The sequence below is a fragment of the Carlito syrichta genome, unplaced genomic scaffold (genome assembly GCF_000164805.1).
Source record: "Carlito syrichta isolate Samal-C Ts95f unplaced genomic scaffold, Tarsius_syrichta-2.0.1 Scaffold315145, whole genome shotgun sequence".
NCBI lineage: Eukaryota > Metazoa > Chordata > Mammalia > Primates > Tarsiidae > Carlito > Carlito syrichta.
This window is the reverse complement of record NW_007259241.1, coordinates 95,080-122,987: the sequence shown is the minus strand read 5'-3', so window position 1 is coordinate 122,987 and position 27,908 is coordinate 95,080. Positions and strand designations below refer to the sequence as shown.

Below are 27,908 nucleotides of genomic sequence, written 5' to 3'. Positions count from 1 at the left end.
GCCACCGCAGCCTCGACATGCTGGACTCCGGCGATCCTTCCGCCTCAGCCTTCCGAGTAGCCGGAATTACAGGCGTGCGCTACCATGCCCGGCTAATTTTTTTGATTTATTGTAGAGATGAGGTCTCGCCTGCCCAGGCGGGTCTCGAACCCGCGGGCTCAGGCAGTCCACTCACCTCAGCCTCCCAAAGGTGCGGGATTACAGGCTGAGCCACCGAACCCAGCTACGTATATTTCTTATAGAATCATGTAGGAAATTTAACATTGGTGCAGTGCTTTAATCTTTAGTTTGTGTTTCCATTTTGTCAATTGTCCCAATAATGTCCTTTAATAGCTTTCTATCCTTCCAAGAAAAGATACAGTTTGGGATCAGATAACTAGTTTCCTAATCAGGAATAGTTTTTAAGCCTTTGTTTGTCTTTTATGATGTTGACATTTTGAAGAATACAAGTACCCTTTCTTCCTTTGTTTTTCTCTAAGGTCTTTCTCATTTTAATTCCAGAATGCTTACTTAGGTTCATGATTTCACTTTTTATTGATTTTTTTCCCCTGAAAGTCAAATTTGGAGGGAGATAAAAAACTAGAGGCAGTTTTGTTCTTCACATTCATTGCACAAGCACATAAAAACTATTGTTGTGGGCTATGCTGTCAAATTTTATTTTTACGTGTCTATATGTCTTGCCCCTTCTACCCCACTCTTGGTCCCCTGCCTCAACTAGGGCTAAAATAAACAGGGTCATTGGCCACAGAAGAAAGAATATGTGTGCCTTCTGGACATGTGGGGTTTTAAAACTTTTTATTTCAAAACAATCAGAAGTTACCAAAAAAAACCCCAAAACAAAAGCAGAAAGGTCTCATGTACTTTCCACCCAGCTTCCTTTAATGATAACATTACGTAACTCTAGTACAATATCCCAAACAAGAAATTGACATTAGTATAATCTACAAACCTTATTCAGATTTTATCGGTTTTTATATGCACTAGTGTATGTGTGTGGGGACGTATGGTTTTAAGCAATTTTACCATATTGTATAGATTCATGTAGCTCCCACTAATGTGTGTGATATATATTTTTTTGAGTCAGAGTATCACTGTCACTCAGCTGGAGTGCAATGGCACAATCACGACTTGCTGCTACCTCAGACTCTTGGCTCAAGTGATCTTCCAGGAAGCTGGAATTACAGGCGTGTGCCACCATGCATGGATAGTTTTTAAAAGTTTTTGTAGAGAAGAGGTCTTGCAATTTTGCCTAGGCTGGTCTCAAAACTCCTGGGCTCAAGCAGTCCTCCCACCTTGGCCTCCCAAAGTGCTGGGATTACAGGTGTGAGCCACCACACCCAGCTGTGTTTTTAAATACTTTCTTTTTTTTTTTTTTTTGGAGTAGGAGTCTCACTCTGCCACTCAGGCTGGAGTGCAGTGGCATGCTCATGGCCACTGCATTCTCCACCTGCTGGGCTCAGGTGGTCCCTTCTGGCCTCAGCCTTCCAAGTAGCGAGAACCAAAGGCATGTGCTAATTTTTTGATTTGTTGTAGATACGAGGTCTCACCAAGTTGCCTAGGCTGGTCTGCAACCCCTGACTTTAGGCAATCCTCTCACCTCTGCCTCCCAAAGTGCTGGGATTATAGACGTGGACCACCGCTTCCAGCTTTAAATACTTTCATGCAAATTAAATTTTTATCAAATTGATGATGTGTTTAAAAATTTAGGATAAGCATATTTTTGGTTTCAGGTAACAATTTGAATACGTTATATACAATATATAAAAAATGACCAGGATAATGAATGCAAAGTAGAATTGAATATTGGTTGAAAACTAGACTAGGAAACATATTCAAGTCAAAACTTCTTCAAATTTTTAAGTTATATCCTTGAAGCAAGTGTATTCCTCATCCCTTCCCCCCTCCCCCTTTTTTTTGAGTTGGAGTCTCACTCCTTCGTCCGGGCTGGAGTGTCGTGGCATGCATGCTCATGGCCACTCCAGCATCAACCTGCTTGGCTCTGGCATTCCTCTGTCTCAGCCTTCCTAGTAGACGGAACTATAGGCGCACACTACCACGCTCGACTAATTTTTGATTTGTGGTAGAGACGAGGTCTTGCCAAGTTGCCTGGGCTGGTCTTGAACATGCGGGCTCAGGCAATCCACTTTCCTCGACCTCCCCAAGTGCTCGGATTACAGGCTGAGCCACCGAGCCTGGCCCTCCTCCATTTTTATTTAGTTTTGTGTTTTGTGTTTTTCAGAGATAGGGGGCTCACTGTGTTGCCTAGCTAGCTTGAGTTCCCGCCTCAGCCTCCCAGTAGTTGGGACTACAGACGCATGCCACGGTGCCTGGAATCCCCTTTTCTTTTAATAGCATCTTTCTTATTTGAGGCTTATCTGATGTTTTCTCATGATTAAATCTGGTTGTGCATCCACAATTGCAGTATTATATAAGCATATTATATCCTTCTCAAGGTATCACATCCATAGGTATTTGAGAACCCAGCCAAAGTGTACACTATCTCGCATATTATTTTTTTTCCTCTTGTAACTATAATAGATGTTCTTTAGGAAACACTATAAGACCTTGAACCTGTCTTTGTACCTTTTTAGATCTTTCCCATCCCTTCCCAATTTAATATCCATTGATTTTTGCCCAAACCCATCTTTGCAGTGGTTGTTGCAAAACAGTGATTTTTTCTGACTCTTCCACTTCAATATTTATAAAATCATTAATTCTAATATAAGAAAGAACTCTCCTTTTGGTCTTAGCTACTTATGTATTCTTAATGTGGACGCATGGATTCCTATTCAGTACAGTGGATTGTAATCCATTAGTATTCAGATTTTGATATTTTCTTTTTTTTTCTTTTGATTAGGAGTCTCACTCTGTCGCCCAGGCTGGAGTGCAGTGGCAAGCTCACGGCACTGCAGCCTCTACTGACTTGGCTCAGGCGATCCTTCCGCCTCAGCCTTCCAAGTAGCTGAAACTACAAGCACTCCCAGCTAATTTTTTGATTTCTTGTAGAGACGAGGGCTTGCCAAGTTGTCCAGGCTGGTCTCGAACCCCTGGGCTCAGGCAATCCTCTTGCCTCTGCCTCCCAAAGAACTGGGATTACAGGTATGAGCCACTGCGCCTGACTATTTTAATATTTTCATTGTCCCAGATTTGACCAGTGGGTGCCCCTCCAGACTGACTCCTGTGTCCTTTTGACAAGCCCTCTTCAGTTTTTTGATCACTTTCTTACATTCAGCCACCACAAGATGTATTGGGTTCATCTGCCTTCTCTGCCTCAGCCCTGGAATCAGCCTATTCTCTAAGTGGCTACTGACATTATATGGAAGAAAATATAGGAAAAGTGAACCTTTGAAAATTTCAAAGACAACAATAACAACAAAAACCTATTACTTACAAGAACTTGGAAGCTAGGAGCTAAAAATTGTAAAGTGTATAAAATTTTAAAAGTCTAGTCTTGGCCAGTTGTGGTGGCTCATGCCTGTAATCCCAACACTTTGGGAGGCCAGGGCAAGAGGATTGCTTGAGCCTGGAAGTTGGAGACCAATCTAGGCAACATAGCAAGACATTGTCACTACAAAAAATAAAGAAAATTAGCCTGTGTGGTGGCCCTTGCCTGTAGTCCCAGCTACTCGAAAGGATCTCCAGAGCCCAGGAGGTTGAAGCTGCAGTGAGCTGTGATTCTGCCACTGCACTCCAGCCTGGGTAACAGAGTAAGACCCTGACTCAAAAAAAAGAAAACAAATCTGAAGAAAACTAAATGCAGTATATGATTCTTCATTGGATTCTGGATGAGAAGGAAAACATTGCTATAAAAATCATTATTGGGACAATTGGAAGAATTTGTATGAGGTCTGTAGATAAGTTAGCAATATTGTACCATTGTTAAATGTATTCATTATTTGCTATGGTTATATAAATGAATATCTGTATTCTTAGGAAGTATACAGTGAAGTATTTAGGAATAAAAGAGCTTAATGTCTGCTACTCATTTTCAAATGGTTCTAACAAAATATGTCTATGTGTATAAGTATGTTTATTTGTGTACTTACACACATATGTCCATATATGGAGGAATGAATGAGAAAGCAGACGTGCCAAAAGGTTAACAGTTGGGGAATCTGAGTAAAACATATATGGAAGTTCTTTGTACTATTCTTAATGCGTTTGTGCAAGTTTGAAATTGTTTTGAAAAGTTTTAAAAAATGTCTTAATGTTTAAAGACAAACAGAAACTCTGAGTTTATAGTTCATTTAAATTTTAAATATAATTCTGTTTTCTAAAGTAATTACAATTAGTCATAGAATGTTGATTGAAAGCCATATACATGTGTTTTTATTTTTAGAAAGATGGTTTGCATTTTGTGGGACAAAAGAATGGACTTTGTAGTTACGCTCATTTAATCTTACATTTAAAGAAATTTTACTCTTTTTACTTATTGAACGTATCTAATTTCAGTTCAAGTTCTCCTTTTAAAACTTTAAAGATTTGCATGTTCATTCAATAAAATTTGGACAGTTATAGGGGAAAAAACAATCATCTTTAGGTTTATCTCTGAATATAAGCCATCAGTTTTTTTTTTCCTACCAGTGCATAAATTTTGCTTCAACTATCATTTTTACTTATACTGTAATATTGTATGTATACTTATTTATATAATCTTTTTAAATAAAAATATTTTGTATTTTTCCATCATTACTGTCATATTTATTGACTTCAGAATAACCCATTCAGTGACTATGTACCATATTTTATTTTATTTTTGAGTTGAAGTCTCACTCTGTCGCCCAGACTGTTCATGCCTCTGTGCTCTGCTTTTCAAAAGGGTTACACAGATTTACTTTGCAAGAGTCTGTGTGAGATCAGTTTTACTGCTCCTTTGGCAGCATTGTATCCTTACTAGATCATACTGCATTGTTGTATTAGTTTTCCCTGGGTTGTTTTTTGTGAGTCCTGGTCTAATTGTTGCCAGACTGGAGTGCAATGGCACAGTCAAAGCTCACTGCAGGACCTCTGAGCTCAGGCAGTCCTACAGCTACCATGCCTGACTAATTTTTACTGACTAATTTTTACTTTGTGTGTGTGTGTGTAGACATGTAGTCTTGCCATATTGCCCAGGCTAGTCTTAAACTCCTGGACTCAAGCAGTCCTCTTACCTTGGCCTCTCAAAGTGCTGGGATTACAGGCATGAGCCTAACCTGTGCTTTTGTTTTTGAACTGATAGTACAGATATTTCCATTTTCTTTCTTTTCCTTTGTTCTGTATACTTTCCTCCCTTTTAGGTAGTTCCTACCAAATAAGTAAATTTATTTGGGAGTGTTGATTGAGCATGCTTTGTGAAAACACCCAAGTACAGTACATATGTTAATAGAATCGCTTAATTTCATTTACTTGTAGAAAATGTAGGATTTTAAGGATTTTCATTGAGTTTCTTTTTTGTTGTTGTGTAAACAGCCTCTTAATATGCAGCATTTTAGTTGTTTTTACTCTTAAGAAATGCTAACAATTTAGGGATTTCGTGACTTTCAGATGGGCCATCAACTGAGAAAGACCCTGACGAAAAGAAAAAAGAACCTGCAATTACATCACAGAATAGCCCTGAAGCAAGAGAAGAAAGGTATTTCATTTGTATCAAGTAGATATGTTACCTTACTCCTTGATCTTACCATCCTATATCTGCATTCCTGTTTCTGTTTTCTAATCAAATGGAATTAGTAAATGTGTATAGCTAAATAGTCTAAGGTTTTTTCCCCCAAGATTTCCTGAAAATTTTAAAGTAGAAGATACTTACTTACCTTGTACTCAGTGAGTTTCAAAATTGATAGTGGAGGTTTTGATTAGGGAATTCAATGGGGTTACTTTATTTACCACATTCCTTTTTAAAGTTTATTTTGGTATTGGATCTCATTCTCCTTTATATGCTTTTTTTCCTTCCAAATTTAGCAATTTGTCTTATGAACTTAAAATGCAAAGTGTCTTAATGAAGGGTTCAGATTGTTCCTCAGGTCCTCCAGGCCTTTGCATTTGTTCCTTCCTGGCACATCACAGCATCCAACATGCTGACATTGATTTAGATCAGTAGTTCTCAAACGTGGTCCCTGGAAAAGCAGGGAACCTGACAGCCTGTTAGAAGAACAAATTCTCAGACCTCACCCTGCAACTACTGAATCAGGAATTCTGGTAATGGGGTCCAGAAATTTTTATTTTTTATTTTTATTTTTTTTAGCAAGCTCTTTGGGAGTTTCTGATGCACTCAAGTTATTGAATCCATACTTTAGAGTAGCAGCTTCCAAACACTGTTCTGTCCCTGAACTTTTGACTACTTTGTAACCCACTTAGAGACTTAGAGGTATTTAGGACAGTAAGCCTGTTTTGACTTTTTTTTAAGGTCATTTGAACCTTTTCAGTATTTTTCCAAAATTGATCATATCTTCCTCTCTCTTTTTTTTTTTTTTTTGAGTCAGTGTGTCACTCTCTCGCTCAGGCACAGTGGCAAGCTCTCGGCTGCTGCAGCCTCAGCCTGCTGGGTGGGGATAATCCTTCTGCCTCAGCCTTCCAAGTAGCTAGAACTACAGATGCACACTGCCACACCCAGTTAATTTATTCTTCATTTCTTAGGAGCACTAATTTAACATTCCGTACTTTGTTATTTTATGTATTAGTATTAACTGTACTTGATGTTAAGAGGTAAGCCAAAGGTAGACTTAATCAATAGTTGCTAGTAAAATTTATGCTGTTTTTTTCTAACATTTTGAGATACTTTTATAGACTTCATAATATTCCATTATATAGATATTTCCTAGTTTAGTTCCAGTCTTCAATTTTTAAATAATTTTTCCATTGTTTTTCTAGTATTAATTCTATTGCAATCACCCTAGTATATATACATCTTTGAAGACTTGCCTATTTCTTTTTAAAGTTTATTATTATTTTTATTTTCATTTTTAGATTCAGGGGCATACATGTGCAAGTTTGTTACATGGCTATTTTGCATGATGGTGAGGTTTGGGCTTCCACTGAGCCTGTCACATAATACCTAATAAATGGTTTTTCAACTCTGACCTCTTTCTCTCTTCCCCGCTTTGGGAGTCCTCATTGTCTGTTGTTATCATCTTTATCTATGTGTGTACCCAGTGTTTAGTTCTCATGAGATACTTTTAGACTTATAGAAAATTGCAAGAATAATACAAAGAACTCCCATAAACCCTTTACCCAATTGCCCTGATGTCTTTGCATTTGTATATGTATGTGTATATAAACATACATGGACTAATTTTGTTTTGAACCATATCAGAGTGATTTGCAGACACTGTGCTTCTTATATTACCTAAATACATCTATGTATTTTCTTTCTTTTTTTTGTTTTTTTGAGTTGGAGTCTCACTTTGTCACCTAGGCTGGAGTGCAGTGGCACGTTCAACGGCCACCGCAGCCTCGACTTGCTGGGCTCAGGTGATTTTTCCTCCTCAGCTTTCCAAGTAGCTGGAACTATAGACATGCGCCATGGTACCTGGCTAATTTTTTTTTTTTTTTTTTTTTTTGCTGGAGATGAGGTCTCGCCACATCTATGTATTTTCTGAAAACAGGAACATTTTTTATATATTAACATGGTATAGCTAGCAATATCAGGAAATGAACATTGATAACAGTACTTTTTTCTAATCTATAGACACTCATTATCTTAGTTGTCCTAATAATGTCCTTTATTGCAAAGGGAAAAGTTTTTTTCCAAAATTTCCAAGATCTCATATTGCATTTAGTTACCAAATCTGTTTAGTTTCCTTTAATCTGGAATAGTTTTTCAGTGTGTAGTTGTCTTTCATGATCTTGATATTATTGAAAAGTATAGGTCATAATTTATGAATTGTTTAATAATACTTTCAGTTATGTTACATTGAGTCACTTGAGTATCTTGAACATATAAAAGCATAGACATATTTTAAATAGATAGTGAAGAAAAAATAAATTCTCAGTGTATTTTTTTAAGTCAGTTTTAAGTTTAGTCATAGGGCCTATCTGCAAAAGCATAGAATTATTGCGTATGAAGTCTGATAAAGTAAGTGGTTGGTATCCACCCACATATACATTCTCTGGTGGAGATAAAAGGATTGGAGAGATAAGTCTGAGAAGTAATGTAGAGGAAGATACAAGATTAGATCTAAGTTACTTGTAGCTAAGCAAGGTTTTACATTTTGGGCGTAAAAATTTATGAAACCAGAATGTCAGGGTTGGGACCAACAATAGTGATGCTAGTGAGGAAAAGTCTCTGTCATTCCATCCAGGCAGTTTCCAGTGGTTGAACTTGGCATTTGGCTACAGGCACAAAAGCATTTAATTAAAGTATTTAAGAAGTGAGTTTTTAAACGTTGGTTTGTTCATTTATATATAACTGAGCTGCTATGCTACATAATCATAATACAAAGAGGTATCAGTCCTAGTTTTTATTCTTGAGAAACAGGATCTGGTAGGGAAGAATGTATGAAATGTCATCATATACATACGTGAGTGAAAACAGTACTTGGGAGGGCAGTGGGAAGTCGGTAAGTCTTCAAGAAAGAACTGACTAAACTTAGAAGGTACTAATGACCGTCTAGCCTTCAGTGACCTGTTTGTGAAGTTGAACAGTAGTCATGTTTTGGAGAACAGGCAAGGAGGTATGTCCTTGCAGCATCGCAGCAAGTTAGATCTCTGGAGGGTAAATGATTTAATTAGTCTTTGTAAAGGTTTATGGCAAAATCTCTAATGTGATAAAACATAATTGACACCAGTCAAAAGAGTATTTTGGAAATAAGCTATTTTGATGGAAATCCAATATAAGAAATAAATTAGAAGCAATTGAAATGATTAGGTTGACTGGAAAAATATTAAACCATCCTGATGTCTGTATTGAGGTGATGTTTCTGAGAAGTAAAACCTTTTTATTTTTGTTTATTTGTTTGCTTATTTATTTATTTATTTTTGAGTTGGAGTCTCACTCTGTCACTCAGACTGGAGTGCAGTGGCATGCTCATGGCCACCTCAGCCTCGACCTGCTGGGCTCAGGCGATCCTTCTACCTCAGTCTTCCAAGTAGCTGGAACTACAGGCACACGCCACTACGCCTGGCTAACATTTTGATTTATTGTAGAGATGAGGTCTGGCCAAATGGCCTAGGTTGGTCTCGAACCCGAGGGCAGTCCTCTCACCTCGGCCTCCCAAAATGCTGGGATTATAGGTGTGAGCCACCATTGCCCTGCTGGAAAACCTTTTTATATTCTCACGACTCAGCCAGTACACATGACTTTTATCCTAAAGGGGGTGTTTATCTCTTTGGAACTTCATTGTCTAATTGGAACAAGGTTTTTCAGTCTTTTTTTTTTTTCCCTCCCTCTCGTTTTGGTTGAAAGCTGTCATGTTCTCTGGTGCCATCCCCTTATCGCTCTCCCCTCACCAAGATCTTTGTTTTTTATTTGTTGTACTGAACTATAATATGTACTTTCTCTTAACAATGTGTTTTGATGTTTAAAAGGAGAATCAAGGTAAAATGTTTAGTTGGTTAAAAAACAGACATAAGACTTGCCTTTTCACTAAATTTTTTAACTTCTTTTAAATCTACATGGAACCTATTTTTTTTTCTCATGTAAGAGTCACTGAAATCCTATCTCATTTATTTAGGCCACAAATACTTGTTTTTATGGAATAGTGATGCTGTTACTTTAAAAGCATTTTCCTGATTTCTTTTTGGTGTGTGTGTGTGTGTGTATTTTAGTAGCTCCAGCAGCAATGTAAGCAGCAGAAAGGATGAGACAAATGCTCGAGATACTTATGTTTCATCTTTTCCTCGGGCACCAAGTACTTCTGATTCTGTGCGATTAAAGTGTAGGGAGATGCTTGCTGCAGCTCTTCGAACAGGAGGTAAGTTCAGTGTACATTGTTTTGTTCCTCAGCCCTTTAATCATTACCACAACTACTATCTCCACCTCCATATTGCTGTTTTATGAATGTTGTTCTGTTGATAACTGTCCACCGCTGCTTATCTCAGGGAGAAGTTGTTGCTGATAGAGATCTCATGAGTGGGAGAGTTATAGGAATACTGGGGCATTTGCTTCTTACTATGTAATTCCAAAAAATAGATTTCTTCTGATATTTGGATGTTTTTCCTAATTTCATAGTAATTCAGACTTTTTTCTCACAAATCTTTTGTTTCCCCACATTTAATCTGCGCATGAATTACTCCATCCTCAGATTGGGAATTAGCAATACTGAATTGTTATATGATAGTAAAGCATATAGTAAGTTTTATATTTATAATTCCATTTTCTACTTTTTTTTGGAAAAGCAATCTTGATTTTTATATGGGAGCTTAATTTAATTTGAAAGTATTCTGTCTTAACATGTAAAATTTTAGCTCTAAAGTTTCATGTGTAGGAATATTTAGCATCTTATACAAATTCATCCTTTTTCTTTTCTCTTCGTTCTGAACCGTAACTAGTTTGACTTGTTTTTCTTCTTTGCCCTTTCTACTTTGATTTCCTTACTTTTTATATATATTTTTTTCTTTTTTCTTTCTAGTTTCTGTTTATTTCCTTCCATCCTTGTGAATGTTTGTATACGAGTCTCCTGGGTGTGTCCATGTATGTGATTGGCAGATGAAATGAATGGTTTCTTTGCATTGAAGCCTGAGTCACAGGAGACAAGACAGTTCTTTCTATAACTTTCTCTACTCTCTGCTGGAGCAACCAGAATTTGTGGAATTATGAAATGAGGAGTTGCCTGCTAGATCAATTACTTCCCCACTCCTGAGGGATAAGGAGTCATCAATGCAGGAGCACTGTGGATATTAGGTGAATCCCAGAAAAAAGGAATCTAGTAGGTAGTAATGAGAACAGATTCTAATAAAACTAAACTAAAAAGATTCTTTAGATAGGGCAAATGGGGTAGAAGAAATAGGAATGCAGTTTGATTACCCAGTATTAAAATTTTCTTTTATTATGTTACAGTAACTTAATTCCTTATGCCTGTTTCTAGATGACTACATTGCCATTGGAGCTGATGAGGAAGAATTAGGATCTCAAATTGAGGAGGATATCCTTTGTGTGTATATTCATAATTGTTTTAAGTAATCTGTCAGCTTAATTGTAATTTTCTCTTCTGGTACAGAATTCAAAATTTTATTCTTCACTTTCTGTCTTGATTGTATTGCTTTGTCCTGGAAGGAGAGGGGTTTCTATTGTCATTTTATTCCTCTTTTTCCTGTTGTTCAGAAGTTAAGCATACAGTGGTTGATGGCATTCAAATTTTTCTGCCTTGCAGATTAAGAATGTTTCACCTGAATTTAAATTGTGTAAAAGGGCATGGAAAAAACCCACATGTACATGTGAGGATTTCTCAGTTGGGGGAACTCAGAGCACACACAGTCTTCTGAACTCATTATCCCAGAGGGAAGTGTGCTCATGCTGGGAGAGGGGTCCTGCATGTGGGTAGGGGACAAGGAGTGTCTAGGTGGCTGTGTGACATGGGACTGTGCTGGTTGAGGCCTTGTTAGGAAAAGAGCTGTTCCAGGGCTCAGCCTCTGTGATGGCCTCTTCTGTGGACAAGAACTTGCTGAGCTTGACTCCTGCAGAGCTGGGGGAGGAGGTGAATCGCCAGGGTCTTAAATAAAACTGTGTGACCAGAGAGATTTTGAGATCCTTGGTAGAATTCAGATTTGGGCAAGTAAAAGCTTGTATGGACTCACTTCTTCAGAAGTGTGCTTACTGTGTGGAGTACTTGAGCTACTTTTTGAAATCTGTTGATTTGCATGCTGCTGGCATTCAACATTTAAGACAACACTATTCATTCACAGTTGAAAAGTACTAGCACTGTCATTTGCCAGCTTCAGGTCAAAGAATCAGATAGATTCAGTGCCTTCTTTTTAACGTATTATACATTTGAAGTTGTTTTTGTGAACTGTTTAGAAATTTCAAATATTCTTATTTTGGCAGGGAAAAAAGTGGTCTTTATCATATTACCTTTTTTTCCTTAATGGCTTAGTACCTATATATCAAGAAATAAGGAATACAGACATGAAATACAAAAATAGAGTACGAAGTAGGATATCAAATCTTAAAGATGCAAAGAATCCAAATTTAAGGAAAAATGTACTGTGCGGGAATATTCCTCCTGACTTATTTGCTAGAATGACAGCAGAGGTGAGTATACCTGCATTTAAAGTTTCTGTGATGAGATTCTGTGATGTCAAGTGTAAAACCTACTTAAATCATAGAGTACTATATAAATACTGCATATACATAATAAATTTATATTAGTTATTCTGATATATTTGTATTCTAGATAAACAAGGGATTGTATCTCTGAGCATTATTACTTTGCCTCTTCTGTGGATGATATACTTTTTGAATGATTAAATTAAATCATTATCTAAAAACAAAAGTGTTGTAGTTTTTATGAATTCATGTGGAACCAAATACTTGAATCTCTAATTACAAGTAGGCTTTGTAATGGCTAACCTTATTTTATGGTTAAATACTACAAAATTGATCACATCTTATTGATTATTTCTTAAATTTACATAGGAAATGATGGAAATGAAAGTCAAATTTTGCTATTTATAGACATAGCTGTTCATAGATAATAACTGTGGCATATCTGCAGTTTATTAAGCTTAAGTATCTGTAACGTATCTGCAGTTTATTAAGCATTCAAGAGTATGAATCTGTCTTTCTATATACAGGCTTACCTCAAAGATACCATAGGTTTGGTTATAGACCACTGCAATAAAGCGAGTCACACAAATTTTTTGGTATCCCAGTGCATATAAAAGCCACATTGATACTATACTGTAGCCTACTAATTGTGCAGTGGCATTATGTCTAAAAAAATAATAAATAGGCCCGGGTACAGTGGCCCATGCCTGAACACTTTGGAAGGCTGAGGTAGAAAGATTGCTTGAGCCTGATTTCAAGACCATCCTGGGCTCATAGTGAGCCTTTGCCTCTTAAAAAAAAAAAAAAAAGGCTGGGCGCAGTGGCTCAAGCCTGTAATCCCAGCACTTTGGGAGGCCAAGGCAAGAGAGAGGATTGCCCGAGCCTGAGGGTTCAAGACCAGCCTGGGCAACATGGTGAGACCTCGTTTCTACAATAAATAAAAAAATTTAGCCAGGCATAGTAGTGTGTGCCTATAGTTCTGGCTACTTGGAAGGCTGAGGCGCAAGGATTGCGAGAGTCCAGCAGGTCAATGCACTCCAGCCTGGGCAACGGAGTGAGATTCCAACTCAAAAAAAAAAAAAAAAGGAAAGAAAGAAAGAAAATGTACACACTTAATTTAAAAATACTTTATTTCTAAAAATTGCTAATGATCATCTGAGCTGTTAGTGAGTTATAATCTCTTTGCTGCTAAAGGGTCTTCCCTTGATGCTGATGACTGCTAGCTGATCAGGGTAGTGGTTTGCTGAAGACTGGAATGGCTGTGGTACTTTTATAAAGTAAGACAACAGTGAAGTTTGCCACATTGATTGGCTCTTCCTTTCACAAAAGATTTCTCTGTAGCATTTGATGCTATTTGATAACACTTAATCCATAGATCTTTTAAAATTGGAGTCGGTCCTCTTAAATGCTGCTTCTACTTTATCAACTAAATTGATGTAATGTTGTAAATCCTTTGTTGTCATTTCCACAATGTCACAGCCTCTTCATCAGGAATAGATTGCATTTCAAGAAACGACTTTCTGTGCTTGTCCATAAGAAGCAGCTCATCCATTCAAGTTTAATCTTGAGATTGTAGCAATTCAGTTACATCTAAAGGCTCTACATTCAGTTCTACTTTTCTTGCTGTTTCTGCAACAAATGCTGCTGCTGCTCCTCCTTCTTCTTTTAGACAGGGTCTCACTCTGTTGCCCAGGCTAGTGGCACAATCCTGACTCACAATCCTGACTTCTAAACCTCCTGGGCTCCTGTGATCCTCCCACCTCAGCCTCCTAAGTAACTGGGACTACAGGCACATGCCACCATACCTGGCTAATTTTTGTGTTTTTTGTAGAGGCAAGGTCTCACTATATTGCCCAAGCTGATCTTGAACTCCTGGGCTCAAGCAGTTTTCCTGCCTGGGCCTCCCAAAGTGCTGGAATTACCGGTGTGAGTCACCGCCCAACCTCCACTGAAGTCTTAAATCCCTCAAAGTCATTTATGAGGATTGGAATCAATGTCTTCCAAACTCCTGTTAATGTTGTTATTTGACCTCTTTTCAGTGAATTGTGAATGTTCTTAATGGCATCTGGAATGATGAATCCTTTTCAGAAGGTTTTATCTTTTTTTTTTTTGAGCTGGAACCTCACTATCACCCAGGCTGGAGTGCAGTGGCATGCTTACAACCACCGCACCCTCGACCTGCTGGGCTCAGGTGCTCCTTCCACCTCAGCCTTCCAAGGAGCTGGAACTACAGGCCCATACCACCACATACAGCTATTTTTTTTTGTTTATTATAGAGACGCAGTCTCACCAAGTTGCCCAGGCTGGTCTGTAAACCCCGGGCTCAGGTAATTCTCTCGCCTTGGCCTCCCAAAGTGCTGGGATTACAGGCTTGAGCCATCGCTACTGGCATCCACAAGGTTTTCAATTTACTTTGCCCAGATCATTAGAGGAATTACTTTCTATAGGAGCTGTATTGCCTTATGAAATGTATTTCTTAAATAATAAGACTTGATAGTCAAAATTTCTCCTTGATTCAATGGCTGCGTCATGAATGTTGTGTCAGCAGGCATGAAAATGTCAATCTTTTTGTACCTCTCCACCAGAGTTCTTCGATGGATAGGTGCATTGTCAGTGAGCAGTAATTTTTTTTTTTAAGTATTTTTTTCCTGAGCAGTAGGTCTTAACAGTGTGCTTAAAATATGCAGTAAATAATAGCATAAACAGATATGCTGTCATCCATGCTTTGTTGTGCCATTTATAAACACAGGCCGGGTGCAGTGGCTCACACCTGTTCCCAGCACGTTGGGAGACAGAGGCGAGAGGACTGCCTGAGCCTAGGGGTTTGAGACCAGCCTGGGCAACTTGGCAAGACCTTGTCTCTACAGTAAATCAAAAAATTAGCCAGGTATGGTGGCATATGCCTGTAGTCCCAGCTACTCGGAAGACAAAAGCGGAAGGATCACCTGAGCTCAGCAGGTTGAGGCTGTGGTGGCCGTGATCCTGCCATTGCACTCCAGCCTGGGCGACAGAGTGCAACTCAGACTCAAAAAAATAAGAAAAAATAAACAAACAAATCAATAAACACAGACAGTAGATTTAGCATAATTCTTAACAGTCCTCATATTTTTGGAGTGGTAAATGATCATTGGCTTCAGCTTAAAGTCACCTTAGGCCTTAGCCCTTAACAAGAAAGTCATCCTATCCTTTGACGCTTTGAAGCTGGACATTGACCTTTCTCATCTTCCAGCGTAAAGTTGTTCTGTCTGTGTTCAGAATCTGTTGTTCAGTGTAGTCACCTTTATCAATGATCTTAGCTAGATCTTCTGGAGAACTTGCTGTAGCTTCTACGTCAGCACTTGCTGCTTCACTTTGCACTTTCATGTTATGAGATGGCTTCTTTCCTTAAACTTCATGAACCGATCTCTGCTAGCTACGAACTTTTTTTCTGCAACTTCCTTAACCTCTCAGCCTTCACAGAGTTGAAGAGAGTTAGTGTCTTACTCTAGATTAGGCTTTGGTTTAAGGGAATGTTGTAGTTGGTTTGATGCTCTGTCCAAACCACTAAAACTTTCTCCATATCAGCAACAAAGCTGTTTCACTTTTTTTTTTTTTATCATTTGTGTGTTCACTGGAGTGCATGTTTAGTTTCCTTCAAGAACATTTTTTGGCTGGGCTTGGTGACTCATGCCTGTAATCCTACCACTTAGTGATGCCAAAGCAGGAGGATTGTTTGAGGCCAAGAAGTTTGAGACCATCTTGGTCAACATAGCGAGATCCCTATCTCTACATAAAGTTAAAAAATTAGCCAAGCATGGTGGCATACGTCAGTAGTCCTAGCTACCTGGAAGGCTAAGATGGAGGATCACTAGAGTACAGGAGGTTGAGACTTGTAGTGAGGCGGGCTCGCACCACTGCTTGGGCAACAGTCTGTCTCTAAAAAACAGAAATTTAAAAAAAAAAGTTTTTCTTTGCATTCACAACTTGGCTGTTTGGTGCAAGAGGCTTAGCTTTTAAACCTGTGTTAGCCTTGGATATGCTTTTCTCACTCAGCTTAATCATCTATAGTTTTTTATTTAAAGTGAGAGATGTGTGTTGTTGTTTTTTTTCCTTGCTCTTGATTATTTAGAGGTCATTGTAGGGTTATTAATTGGTCTAATTTCAATATTATTGTGTCTCAGGGAATAGGGAGACCTGAGAAAGGGGACAGAGACAAGGGAATGATGGCTCATTCAGAACACACACAGTGTTCATTGAGTTTGACATCTTTGGTGGTTGCAGTTAAAGTCAACTCAAAACAATTACAATAGTGATACCAGAGATCACGGATCGCAGATCTGTGACAGAGTGACAGAGTGAGGAAGGGAACACATGCTGATGGGAAAGTGACACTGATAGACTTGCTCTACACAGTGTTGCTAGCAACCTTCAGTTTGTAGAAATTGCAGTATCTGCTAAGGTACATTTGTAGCTAATAAAAATTGATATATATATATATATATGTATATATATATATATATATATATATGTTTTGTTTTGTTTTGTTTTTTTGAGTTGGAGTCTCACTCTGATGCCCAGGCTAGAGTACAGTGGCATGCTTACAACTACCACAGCCTCGACCTGCTGGGCTCAGGTGATCCTTCTGCTTCAGCCTTCCAAGTAACTGGACCTACAGGTGTGCACTGCTAATTTTTTGATTTATTGTAGAGACGAGATGTTGCCAATTTGCCCAGGTTGGTCTCGAACCTGTGGGCTTAGGCAATCCTCTTGCCTCAGCCTCCCAAAGTGCTGGGATTACAGGCGTGAACCACTGTGCCCAGCTTTAAAAATTGCTATATTTTTAAAATTTAGTTTTTCAGAACCTTATTAAAATAATTTAAGGCTTTTACAAAGTTGAGAACATACTGTAGTGAGATTCCTTATATTTGTCACCCTTTTCATCTGTCATTTTTTTTAACTTCTGATTTATTTTCAAGCAAATCTCAGACATTATATATCCTTACCTCTATATACTTGGGAGGTATCTTTAAAGCTATGATATTTTTATTACATAACTGTGTTGTCATCACCACATCCAATAAAGCAAATCATAATTCCTTGATTTTATCTAGCATCTAGTTTATATTCCTTTTTTTCTTATTGTACATTTACTTTGTCAGGATTCAAAGTCTACACATTACCTTTAGTTTGGTCTCTTAAGGCTTTGTATTTTTTTTTTCTTTTTGAGTTGGAGTCTTACTCTGTCACCCAGGCTGGAGTGCAGCGGCACACTCATGGCTACCCCAGTGTGGACCTGCTGGGTGCCAGCGATCCTTCCGCCTTAGCCTTCCAAGTAGCAGGAACTACAGGCATGCACTATCGTGCCTGGCTATTTTTTTTTATTTATTGTAGAGATGAGGTCTCGCCTAGTTGTCTGGGCTGGTTTTGAACCTGCGGGCTCAGGCAATCTGCTCGCCTCCAAAAGTGCTGGGATTACAGGCTGTGTTTTGTTTTGTTTTGTTTTTTGGGTTTTTTTTTTTTTATTGAGAAAGCAGGATTTATTGAGAGGACAGAAAAGCTCCCACAGTAGGAAGGGACCCGAAGGGGTTGCCTCAGCTTTGTATTTCTTTAAAAAATCCGAAGCAGTCTCTTCTGCCACTCATACTCACCCCCCTTTATTTTCTTCACAACATTGACCCCTTGAAGAAACAAGTTCATATCTTCTTTTTTTTTTTTTTTTTTGAGTCAGTTTTACTGTGTTGCTCAGGCTGAAATGCAGTGGCACAATCACAACTGCTGCAACCTGCTAATCTCAGGTGATCCTTCCTCAGCCTTCCAATTAGCTGGAACTACAGATGCGCACCACTACATCTAGCTAATTTTTTGATATTTGGAGAGATGAAGTCTCGCCATGTTGGCTCGGGTTGGTCTCAAACGCCTGGGTTCAGGCAGTCCTCTCTTGGTTTCCCAAAGTGCTGAGATTATAGGCATGAGCCGCTGTGCCTTGCTATCTTCTTTATCCAATAGTATGAATTTACATGTTTCTTTCTTTTCTATCTCCACTATTGTCTGCAAACTGGATGCAAGTTTTACAGGCTTGATTGCACTCAAGTTTCACTTTTTTCACATAAGTTCATAAGTGGAGCTTTTTACTTCAGTTATGTCATATTAGGAGTCACATGATATCTGTTGTACTACTCTTAGCATGCTGAGATTTGTCAGAGGATTTGGGTAGAGACAGTATGACAGTGTGATTCCTCCATTGTAAAGGTTTCTCCATCTATCTTCTATCTAATAGGTTTATCTGATGATGGTCCTGACCGGAATTGGTTATTTCATTAGGATTTGCAAAATAGTGATTTCTAAAATTCTGTCATTCCTTTTGAATTTTATTAGGTAGATTTCTTTGCTAAAGAAACTTTAAAAAAAAAAAAAAACTTGGCTGTTGGTTACCCCGTTGGTTTGGATAGGAAAGGTGGGATAAATGTGTAATTCTCTCTTTAGTTACCAGAATAAGGAGTCCGTGCCTTAGTTAACAATGCCTTTTGTTTGTTTTTGAATATGTGTACCTTAAGTATCATCATAGACTTGTGGCTTTTTGTTTATTCTATGAGGATTGATTTTTTTTTTTTTACAGAAATTTATTTTGATGACTGAAGAAATTGGCCTGTGGCCAATAGAAATTCCTTCATGTTGGCCCCTGTGTCCACTTGACTCAACCACAAAAGTCTTTTGGTAGCTTTTATGTTTTCTGGCACAAGAAGATGACCCTGGCATGTTCTTTGCATTTCTTGCCTCAAAATTGAAATCAGACATTGCTCCAAAGTTTCTTGACTTTTTGGGGGATAGGGAGGCAATGGTATTTAGAGACCATAATTTGGATACTAGAAGTGCTCATTGATACAGGTTTACATTGTTTTGTAGCCTTCGGCAGTTCTTAAATCCAGTTTTCACATGAAGACTTATGCATTTGAAGACATTTTTAAAAGGAATTAAACTTTAAAAAGGCCTCTGAGGAAAAATATTAATTTTATGCTTTTGAAATGCTAAAAGTTGGTTTTTGTTCTGTTATTAGGCTAATTGAGCATAAAAGCGTTCAGTGCATATATAGGGCTTGTCTGTAACTGAGTGATATTGTTCTCTTCCTGATAGGAAATGGCTAGTGATGAGCTCAAAGAGATGCGGAAAAACTTGACCAAAGAAGCCATCCGAGAACATCAGATGGCCAAGACAGGTGGAACCCAGACTGACTTGTTCACATGTGGCAAATGTAAAAAGAAGAATTGCACTTACACACAGGTTTGTGATTGTTTTTAGATTCCTATTTTTGTATTAAGAGTGCTTGCAACTTCTTTTTAAAAGTAAATAGCAAAAAACTTATTGGTACAGTAGTTCCTCCTTATTCACAGAGGATACTTTCTATAGAACCTCAATGAGTAAAACCACAGATAGTACCAAACTACATATACTATGTTTTTTCTATATGTACATATCTTTTGGTAAAGTTTAATTTATAAATTAGCCACAGCAAGGGATTACTAACAACAACTAATAATAAGATGGAACAATTATAAACAATATACTGTTATATAAGCTCTGTGAATGTGGTCTCTGTGTTTTTCAAAATCTTCCTGCACTGTCCTTATCTTTCTTCATGTGATGAGATGAACTGAGGTGAATGACGTGGGCATTGTGACTTAGTGTTAGGCTGCTGTGTTGGCCTTTTGACAGTGAGTCAAAAGGAGGCTCATCTGCTTTGGATGATACTGGATCATCAAGCCGTGATGATGTTGGTGACTTTCTAGTGGGTAACAGATACAGTGAGGATACAGCGGACAAAGGGATGATACATGTCCTGAGTGGATGAAGTAGGGTGGTACAAGATTTCATCACATTACTTAGAGCAGTGTGTAATTTAAAACTTAAGAATTTTTTATTTCTAGCATTTTCTATTTAATATTTTTGGACCATAGGTAGCTGAAACATGGAAATCAAAACTGTGGATAATGGAGAGGATTATTTTAAGAGGAGATATGCTCTCTGTTTTGTTTGTTTGTTGTGTTTTTGAGTCAGGAGTCACATTCTGTTGCCCAGGCTGGAGTGCAGTGGCATGATCATGGCTCACTGCAACCTAAAATTCTTGGGCTTAGGCTATCCTTCTGCCTTAGCCTCCGAAGTAGCTGGTACTACAGGTGCATACCACCATGCCTGGCTAATTTTGCGGGGGTTTTTGTGTGTTTTTTTGTGGAGACAAGGTTTCACTATGTTGCCTAGGCTGGTTTCAAACTCCTGGGCTTAATTCACCTTCCCATCTTGGCCTCCCAAAGTGCTGGGATTACAGGCATGAGCCACTGCACTCAGCATATAAGCTCTTTCTATAAGCATGCTTTCTTAATACTGATTCCACTTAATTTATAGTAAGTTGATGTATTTATACTTTCATGGAAATAGTTACAATGAAAGCTGTTTTCAAACAAAATGTGTAAGATAGAAGATTTAATAAAATCGCCATGTTCTTTTCTAAGAGTTCATATGTAGTTAATTATTGCTTACTATGTAAATAGACCATAATTCTTTTTAATTCACAGGACTAAATAATTTAAGGAAAGTTCTTCCTTCTCTCTCACATGGCATGTGGTTACTTTAGGCTTAACTGGCTTCCAGATATCTTTTTTGTAACATTGATGAATTTTTTGTTCATTATGATGTGATTAACCTTTTTATTCTTTTATTTTTTTGAGTTGGGGTTTCATTCTGTTGCCCAGACTGGAGTGCAGTGACATGATTATAGCTTACTGCAGCCTCAACCTTCAGGACTCAGGCAATCCTTCTACCTCAGACTTCTGAGTAGCTGGGACTACAGGTGCATGCCACCATGCCCTGCTAGTTTTTCACTTTTTTATTCTTGAACAGCTGAAAAGAACCAAGTTATAGTAATTTTGGTTTTCTATGCATATGTGAAAATGGCTTTTATCACTGTCCTAATTTCATTTGCCACGTAGATTTTTTTGTGTTTTATCATCTCAACTTAAAATTTTCTCCTTAAAGAATATCTTACTGTTTCAGCTAATAGATTTAGGGAATTAATTTTTTCACTGACAGAATATTAAGCATTAAAAAAATAATATCACTACACTCACTGTGTAAGTGGTAGCAATGAGCTTTTATGTCTGTCTGTCTGTATGTATGTATTTGAGTTGGGATCTTACTCTGTCTTCTAGGCTGGAGTTGTGGTGGCATGATCATAGCTCACTGTAACCTCCAACTGTTGGGCTCAAGCGTTTCTCCAAGCACTTGGGACTTTTTTTTTTTTTAATTGTTTTTTAGTAGTTATTATATTTTTGAGGTTAAGAATTCAAAGATTTTGAGTGGGAAATTCTTCTCACACTTTTGCCTGTAGCTACCTTGTTCTTCCTCCCTGGGAGTTTACTAGTTTGTTGTGTATCTTTCTATGTATTTTATGTGTATATATGCAAATGTCAGTATATTTTTGTTTTCCTTTTTCTTTTTTTTTTTTTGGTAGAGATGAGGTCTTGCTATGTTACCCAGGATAGTCTTCAACTCCTGGACTTAGGCAATCCTCCTGTCTTAGCCTCCCAAAGTACTGGGGATTATAGGTATGAGCCATTGTGCTAGACCTGTTTTCCTTTTTCTAACTGCAGTAGAATGTTAAGTGAGCTTTTAGCTCTTTTTCATGTTTTAATATTCCATTTTAAGGCATACTTTAAATAAAGTCTAAAGCCTTTTACCTTTTTAAAGATTTTCATTTAGTTACAGTTGAATATTTTCATGTTTCATTTGGTAGCAGTTTTACTAAGTTACTAAAATGTATTAACATGGTCCCAGAAAATTCTGAGCTTGAATTACTCTATTTTCTTTTAGTCAGGTAAATAAATCTCAGCAATTAAAAAAAAAAAACTATCCTAAAAACATATCACATGGTAGAAAGTATCGAAGTATAAAAAGTAGATTTACATAATCAGATTTATAAATAGCTAAGATAAAAAACATAAGTATCATATTTGTTTCTTTTAACAGAATGCTTAGAGGTTGAAGTCAGTATAATTTTTTAGAATCAGAAAAATACTCTCTTTAGATAGAAAACTTCCAAGCTTCTTATGAAAGTAACAGATATAAAAGAATTAAGTGTGAGTCTTGATTACTATGTACCCATGAGGAGATTAAATTTTTTTCCAGAAAGCAAAAGATTCCATGTATCTAGCTTTAGGGCCATGGATATTAATATTAAGTATGTGTAAAATACAGCAGAATAATTTTTCTCCTTCCGCCTCAGCCTTCCGAGTAGCCAGAATTACAGGCATGCGCTACCACGCCCGGCTGATTTTTTGATTTATTGTAGAGATGAGGTCTCGCCACGTTGCCCAGGCGGGTCTTGAACCTGCGGGCTCAGGCAATCCACTCACCTCAGCCTCCCAAAGGCGCGGGATTACAGGCTGAGCCACCGAGCCTGGCGCTTTTGGGCTTTTGAGTTAAAAATCATGTTGATAGTTTACTAGTATCATGAAGACTTGATCTTTGAATTGTTGATAAACTGGGATTTTATCATCCATCTCTTACTAAATTTAAAAATACCTTATTTAGGTTCTTAATTAAAGAATAACTTTTAACTTTAATAATGCTTTGTTATCTTCATTCAGTAATGCATAGTTTAGGAAAAAAATTTCTGTTTTTGAGACCTTTGGCTCTAGTAATTCTCTTCAGTGGAGAACCTCAGAAATCTATAATCTTCTATAGATAAATATTTAAAAATCATATCACCTTTTTTTTTCTTGCTGAGTTCACTTTTTAATTTAAAAATTTTAGTTGTGGTAAACTATACATAACCTAAAATATCCCATCTTAACCATTTTAAAGTGGTACAGTTCAGTAGTAGAATGTTTTGTTCATGTAATCTCCAGAAGGCATTTCCTCTTGCAGTATGGACACTCTGTATCCACTAAACAATAACTTCTCTCTCCCTTAGCTCCTGACAACAGCCATTCTCTTGTCTCTTTGAATTTGACTACTCTGAGTACTTCGTATAAGTGGTATCATACGATATTTCTTATTGTGTTTTATTATTTGGCCTATTTCATTTAACATAATGTCCTTAAGGTTTATCTGTGTAGTAGCCTGTGTCAGAATGTCCTTCCTTTATGAGGTTGAATAACATTCCATTGTGTGAATAAAATGCATTTTGTATATCCTTTCATCTTGTTGATGGGGCACCTGGGTTGCATCTATCTTTTGGCTGTTGTGAATAGTGCTGCTGTGAACTTTGGTATACAGATGCCTCTTTGAGACTCTGCTTGCTTCCTTTTGGTTATGTGCTCAGTAGTGTAATTGCTGGATCATGTGGTCATATTAGCTTTTTTTTTTTTTTTTTAGAGTGATAGTACTTATTTATAGAAAAATTAGGAAAATACAGACAAATATGAGTAAGAAAGTTAAAATCACCCGTTAACCTGCCATCCAAAGAGAACTAATTGTTAATATTTTGGTGTCTGCAGTATTTTGTGGATTTTTTTCTTAGTACAGTTGAAGTTAAATAAAAACTATTTTATACTCTTAATTTTACTTAGCTACTATAATGTAAGTATTTTCCTTGCAATCAGTGTTTTTAAAACCCTTTGTTAACATTTTGATGACTGCATGCTATTCTATCAGATGTATGTACTCTTAGTTTATTTCATTATTTCCCTGTTGGATATTTGTTTCTAGTGTTGGTGTTATTATAAAATTATACTTTTCATATATCCTTGTTCACAGATTTTTGTGTTTTTAATTATCATCTTAGAATAGATCAGATAAGTTTCTAGATTACAGAGAATGAGTATTTAAGGCTCTTACCTTCTTGTTGCCTAATTTATAGAAAGGTTGTAGCAGTTACATTTGTCAGTGAAATATTAACTATTATGTATTTACTATTTTGTAAGAAAATATTGATGTATGTTTAAATGTATACATGTCTGTGCTTATTGCGGTTAAATTTTTAAAATATTAGCTTGTTTGTGAAAAGTATACTGTATGACTTTAGAGGATTTCCCTACTTGTTTGGATTGGATTAAAACATGAAAGGCAAGGAAGGATTTAGAAAAATGAAGTTTGGAAATGTATGCTTTTTTAACATTGTATAGTTTATTTTAACTTGTTTCAGGCTTTTATTCATTTTATTCTGGTATCATTGTGTTTAGTATAATTTCTTAGGTTGGGTTTTTTTTTTTTTTATGGTACCGCAGAAAGTAATTAATATTTTTCATTAAATTTTGCTGCAGGTACAAACCCGTAGTGCTGATGAACCAATGACAACATTTGTTGTCTGTAACGAATGTGGAAATCGATGGAAGGTATAACATCTTCTTGGATTCATGTCATACTCATTTATAATAGAATGATCTCTACTGGTCTTTTCATAAGTCTAGCTAGATACTCAAATATGTACAGTACTCTTGTAGTCCCTGATGACTTGTAATGGAGTATATACTGTTTTGTACCCTACTAGAAATAGAGTGTTAACTTGATTATATCACCTTCATTTTGTTTGGGTGCAGGAATGGGAGGGTGAGTTTGGAATGCTATAATTATAGTATCATAGTTCTACAAATACTATAGTTATTAAATTGTTTTGACTCTTGTGCATCCAGAAGATCTGTACATGTACTTGTTGTAATAGATTTTGATTCTGGGAATATTTATTTACCTTGTTAAAACCAAACCCAGTAATTTAGTGTTTATTTTAGTAAAACAGATGAGCACTGTCATGGTTTGGTAGGCTTTTCACTAAGCCTTCGTATTGCGTGTATATTGAATTAGCCCCATACAGGCAAGTTTATGTGATTTAAATGATTCTATCGTGAGTGATTTTCTAAACAAGAAAAATAAAATTTAAAACTGTGAGGAGAATCACCCATCAGTTCTAATAGCACTTTAATGATAAATATAGATGGGGATGTTAGGGTTATGGAGTTGGAAGACTCACATTGTAGAAGTTTAGTCTTTGGAGTCATACAAATTAATTTTGAATTCCCGTGCCTCTTTTCATGACAACTGTGTTTTTTTTCTTGTATTAAATGTAAATACCTACATTGCAGGTTGTGATAAGAAGTAGAGATAATATATTTAATGCACCTCATAATTATCAGTGTTCCAAAAATGCTGGTTTTTGTAAGTTTGTACAAGATTTTTTTTTTTCAATTATACTAGCATAGACTTTTCAGTTTAGTGCTCATTTTAAATTATTCACATAGCTTAAAGCATTTTTGGAAATTAGTGAATTGGAAGCCAGACCAGGTATCTTCCACAGATAGGATTTGGGACTTTGGTCCTCAATACTTGTAATAGGTTGGGGCCAGAACCCATTTTCTTATATATACACTCACGACCACTGCAGCCTCCACCTGCTGGGCTCAGGTGATCCTTCCACCACAGCCTTTCAAGTAGCTGGAATGATAGTCACATGCCACCACGGCCAGCTAATTTGTTGATTTATTGTAGAGATGAGGTCTTGCCTAGTTGTCTAGGCTGGTCTTGAACCTTTGGGCTCAGACAGTCCTCTCACCTAGGCCCCCCAAAGTGCTGGGATTATAGGCGTGAGCCACTGCGCCAGGCCATACAGATTCTTTCTGAACTGGAAAGATTTTTTGTTACTGAAAGTGTCTTCATGGTTTGAAGTAGTATCTCTTACCCTTTTGAGGTGACAGAAGTTGTTTACGTTGGTCTAGGAGAGGGACAGTCATCACCTTTTTTTCAATCCTGTTGAGCAGATTTGGCTCTGCTCTGTTAGATGTGTTTTGCGTGATGGATCCTTTTTATTATTATAAAGTATATAGTGCAATTTGTTTTGAATACATGCAGTTTGTAACACAAGTTTTGATGTAGTACTCGTTGGATTTAAGAAAGTTGAAGGTAGGATAGAAAGCTGAGGCCAAGGGTGGCATATTCTACAAGTTCAAATTTGGGATTGTTAATTATTTTTTTTAACCCTAAAAACATTACAAAGAGATACTTAATAAAAATGCTAAAAATGCTTTATAATACTTCTTTACTTATGTGTTCCTACTAATTCTAAGTTGGGAAAGTCAAACACTTAAGATAGGTGACTAGTATGTGAAAAAGAATAGCATTTTTAAAAAATTGCATCTTTTAAAAAAAGTAATATAAGGTATATGCTGTCTCAAATGGGTAACACCCTATTCCTTGTATTCAAAGGTCTTACAACATTTTTTCTCTTTTTTGACAGTTCTGTTGAGTTGGAAGAATTGGAAATATGTCTGGACCATTAAGAAAACGGATTTTGTAATTAGCTTTAAAACTAGGCCAAGCAACTAGTTTCCTGCAGATCAGATTTTTAAAGCAGCATATATCCCTTGGGTTAGTCTTTGTTTTTGACCTAACATCTCTTCCTTAAATGCCTTCAGTAGTTTCAGATCAGTAGGGAGACCATATAATAATTGTATGGCATCTGTTTCAAAACATTTCCTTTGTTTTTTAAATAAGTTGTTATTAAACTTTTATCAATTAAACTTCTGGCAGTTTATTTTAATTTTTTTTCCCTTCTTAAAGGAAAATGTACCTTCACTTACTTTTTACAGTGTGAAACATACACAGTAAAAATTCTGTTATTCTTTGTTACTAATACAAAAATGGAAATTACATTTTTTTCCTATATTGGCATGTATCTACAGATATTAGGGGAGGAGAAAAGGTAATATAATTTTAGTTTTACCAAATATGGTGTGTATTCAGATAATACTTGACCAGCTTATCTAAATTGTACATAATATTTGAACTAGCGTATGAATTTGATTTTAATTATTATGTTCACAAACCTTGGATATTAGATACTGTTTTGCATCTGTAACTAACCGTGATCATCATTTCTTGTAATTTCTTGTATATGTATGTTACTTGTTCTTAATAGATTTTACTTTTGGAAACACGACTTTGTTGAGATTAATTTGATTTTGTTGTTAAATTACCTTTTTGACTGTGTAGTGTACTTTAGTTTTGCAGAAGAACACTGTTGTATTTTAGAAGGCTTTTCTTTTCATAAATCCCCTCACAGGCAAAGATGAAAGCTTCTGACTGTTTTTTTCCCTCATAGGAAGACATACTGGGAAAAAAACGTTTAGCATTTTAGTATAGTGTAGTTGTTGTAAACAGTTCATGACTTGATTTTGATTTGGAAATCTATACTGACCAAGGATTAAGCTTGAGGACTGTATAAATCATTAAACCTCTGGTCTTTCAATATGGAGGTTGATAGAAACTATTTTTGTCCTAAGTCTTATTTGCTGACTTTTTTTGTCAATGAATGAGGTTGTTGAACACTGTTAATATATGGGCTGTAACAAGTAGCTTTATAGTACAGATCCTACAGTTAAGTTTTACTTTATGTTTAAACGTGTACCATCTTTTGTTTGGAATAAGAAAAAAATGGTTTCCATAGGTTTCTTAGGGTACACTCACTCTAGTACATCTTACAGGCCATCAATGCAAAGTCTGCATCTTATCATGCTGAATCTGCGTTCTATCAGACACCTTTAGAAAGACCTCAGTATGTGCTTGGCACTCTCCTTTGCTCCCCTTTTCCAATTTCTTACTGCAAATCATTTTGATGTAGTACAGAAGACAGCATTTAAGTGTCCATGTTAAGAATTGGCACACCACTACTAACCCGCCTCTACTTTGTCGGTCCATAGATGAACTTTTCATCATTTCAAAAATAAAGTGCATTTTTGAAAGAATTAGTTTAAGAATAATAAAATTAAAA

At 36.8% G+C, this 27,908-nt stretch overlaps 1 protein-coding gene across 4 annotated transcripts in view; it reads left to right on the top strand.

Annotated features, from left to right (window-relative positions):
- The window catches only part of TCEA1 (transcription elongation factor A1), a 51,156-nt gene extending 23,949 nt beyond the window's left edge, over window positions 1-27,207 (top strand). For 3 of the 4 annotated variants that reach the window (XM_021706108.1, XM_008072387.2, XM_021706109.1), the window contains exons 4-10: window positions 5,524-5,611; window positions 9,742-9,887; window positions 11,001-11,057; window positions 12,009-12,163; window positions 19,289-19,435; window positions 24,412-24,483; window positions 26,376-27,207. In XM_021706108.1, coding sequence (XP_021561783.1) covers window positions 5,524-5,611; window positions 9,742-9,887; window positions 11,001-11,057; window positions 12,009-12,163; window positions 19,289-19,435; window positions 24,412-24,483; window positions 26,376-26,384 — 674 coding nt within the window. In that variant the 3' untranslated portion in view covers window positions 26,385-27,207. The remainder of the gene's footprint in view (window positions 1-5,523; window positions 5,612-9,741; window positions 9,888-11,000; window positions 11,058-12,008; window positions 12,164-19,288; window positions 19,436-24,411; window positions 24,484-26,375) is intronic. The other variant, XM_008072388.2, reaches the window with a different exon arrangement.
- The last annotated feature ends 701 nt before the right edge of the window (window positions 27,208-27,908 follow it).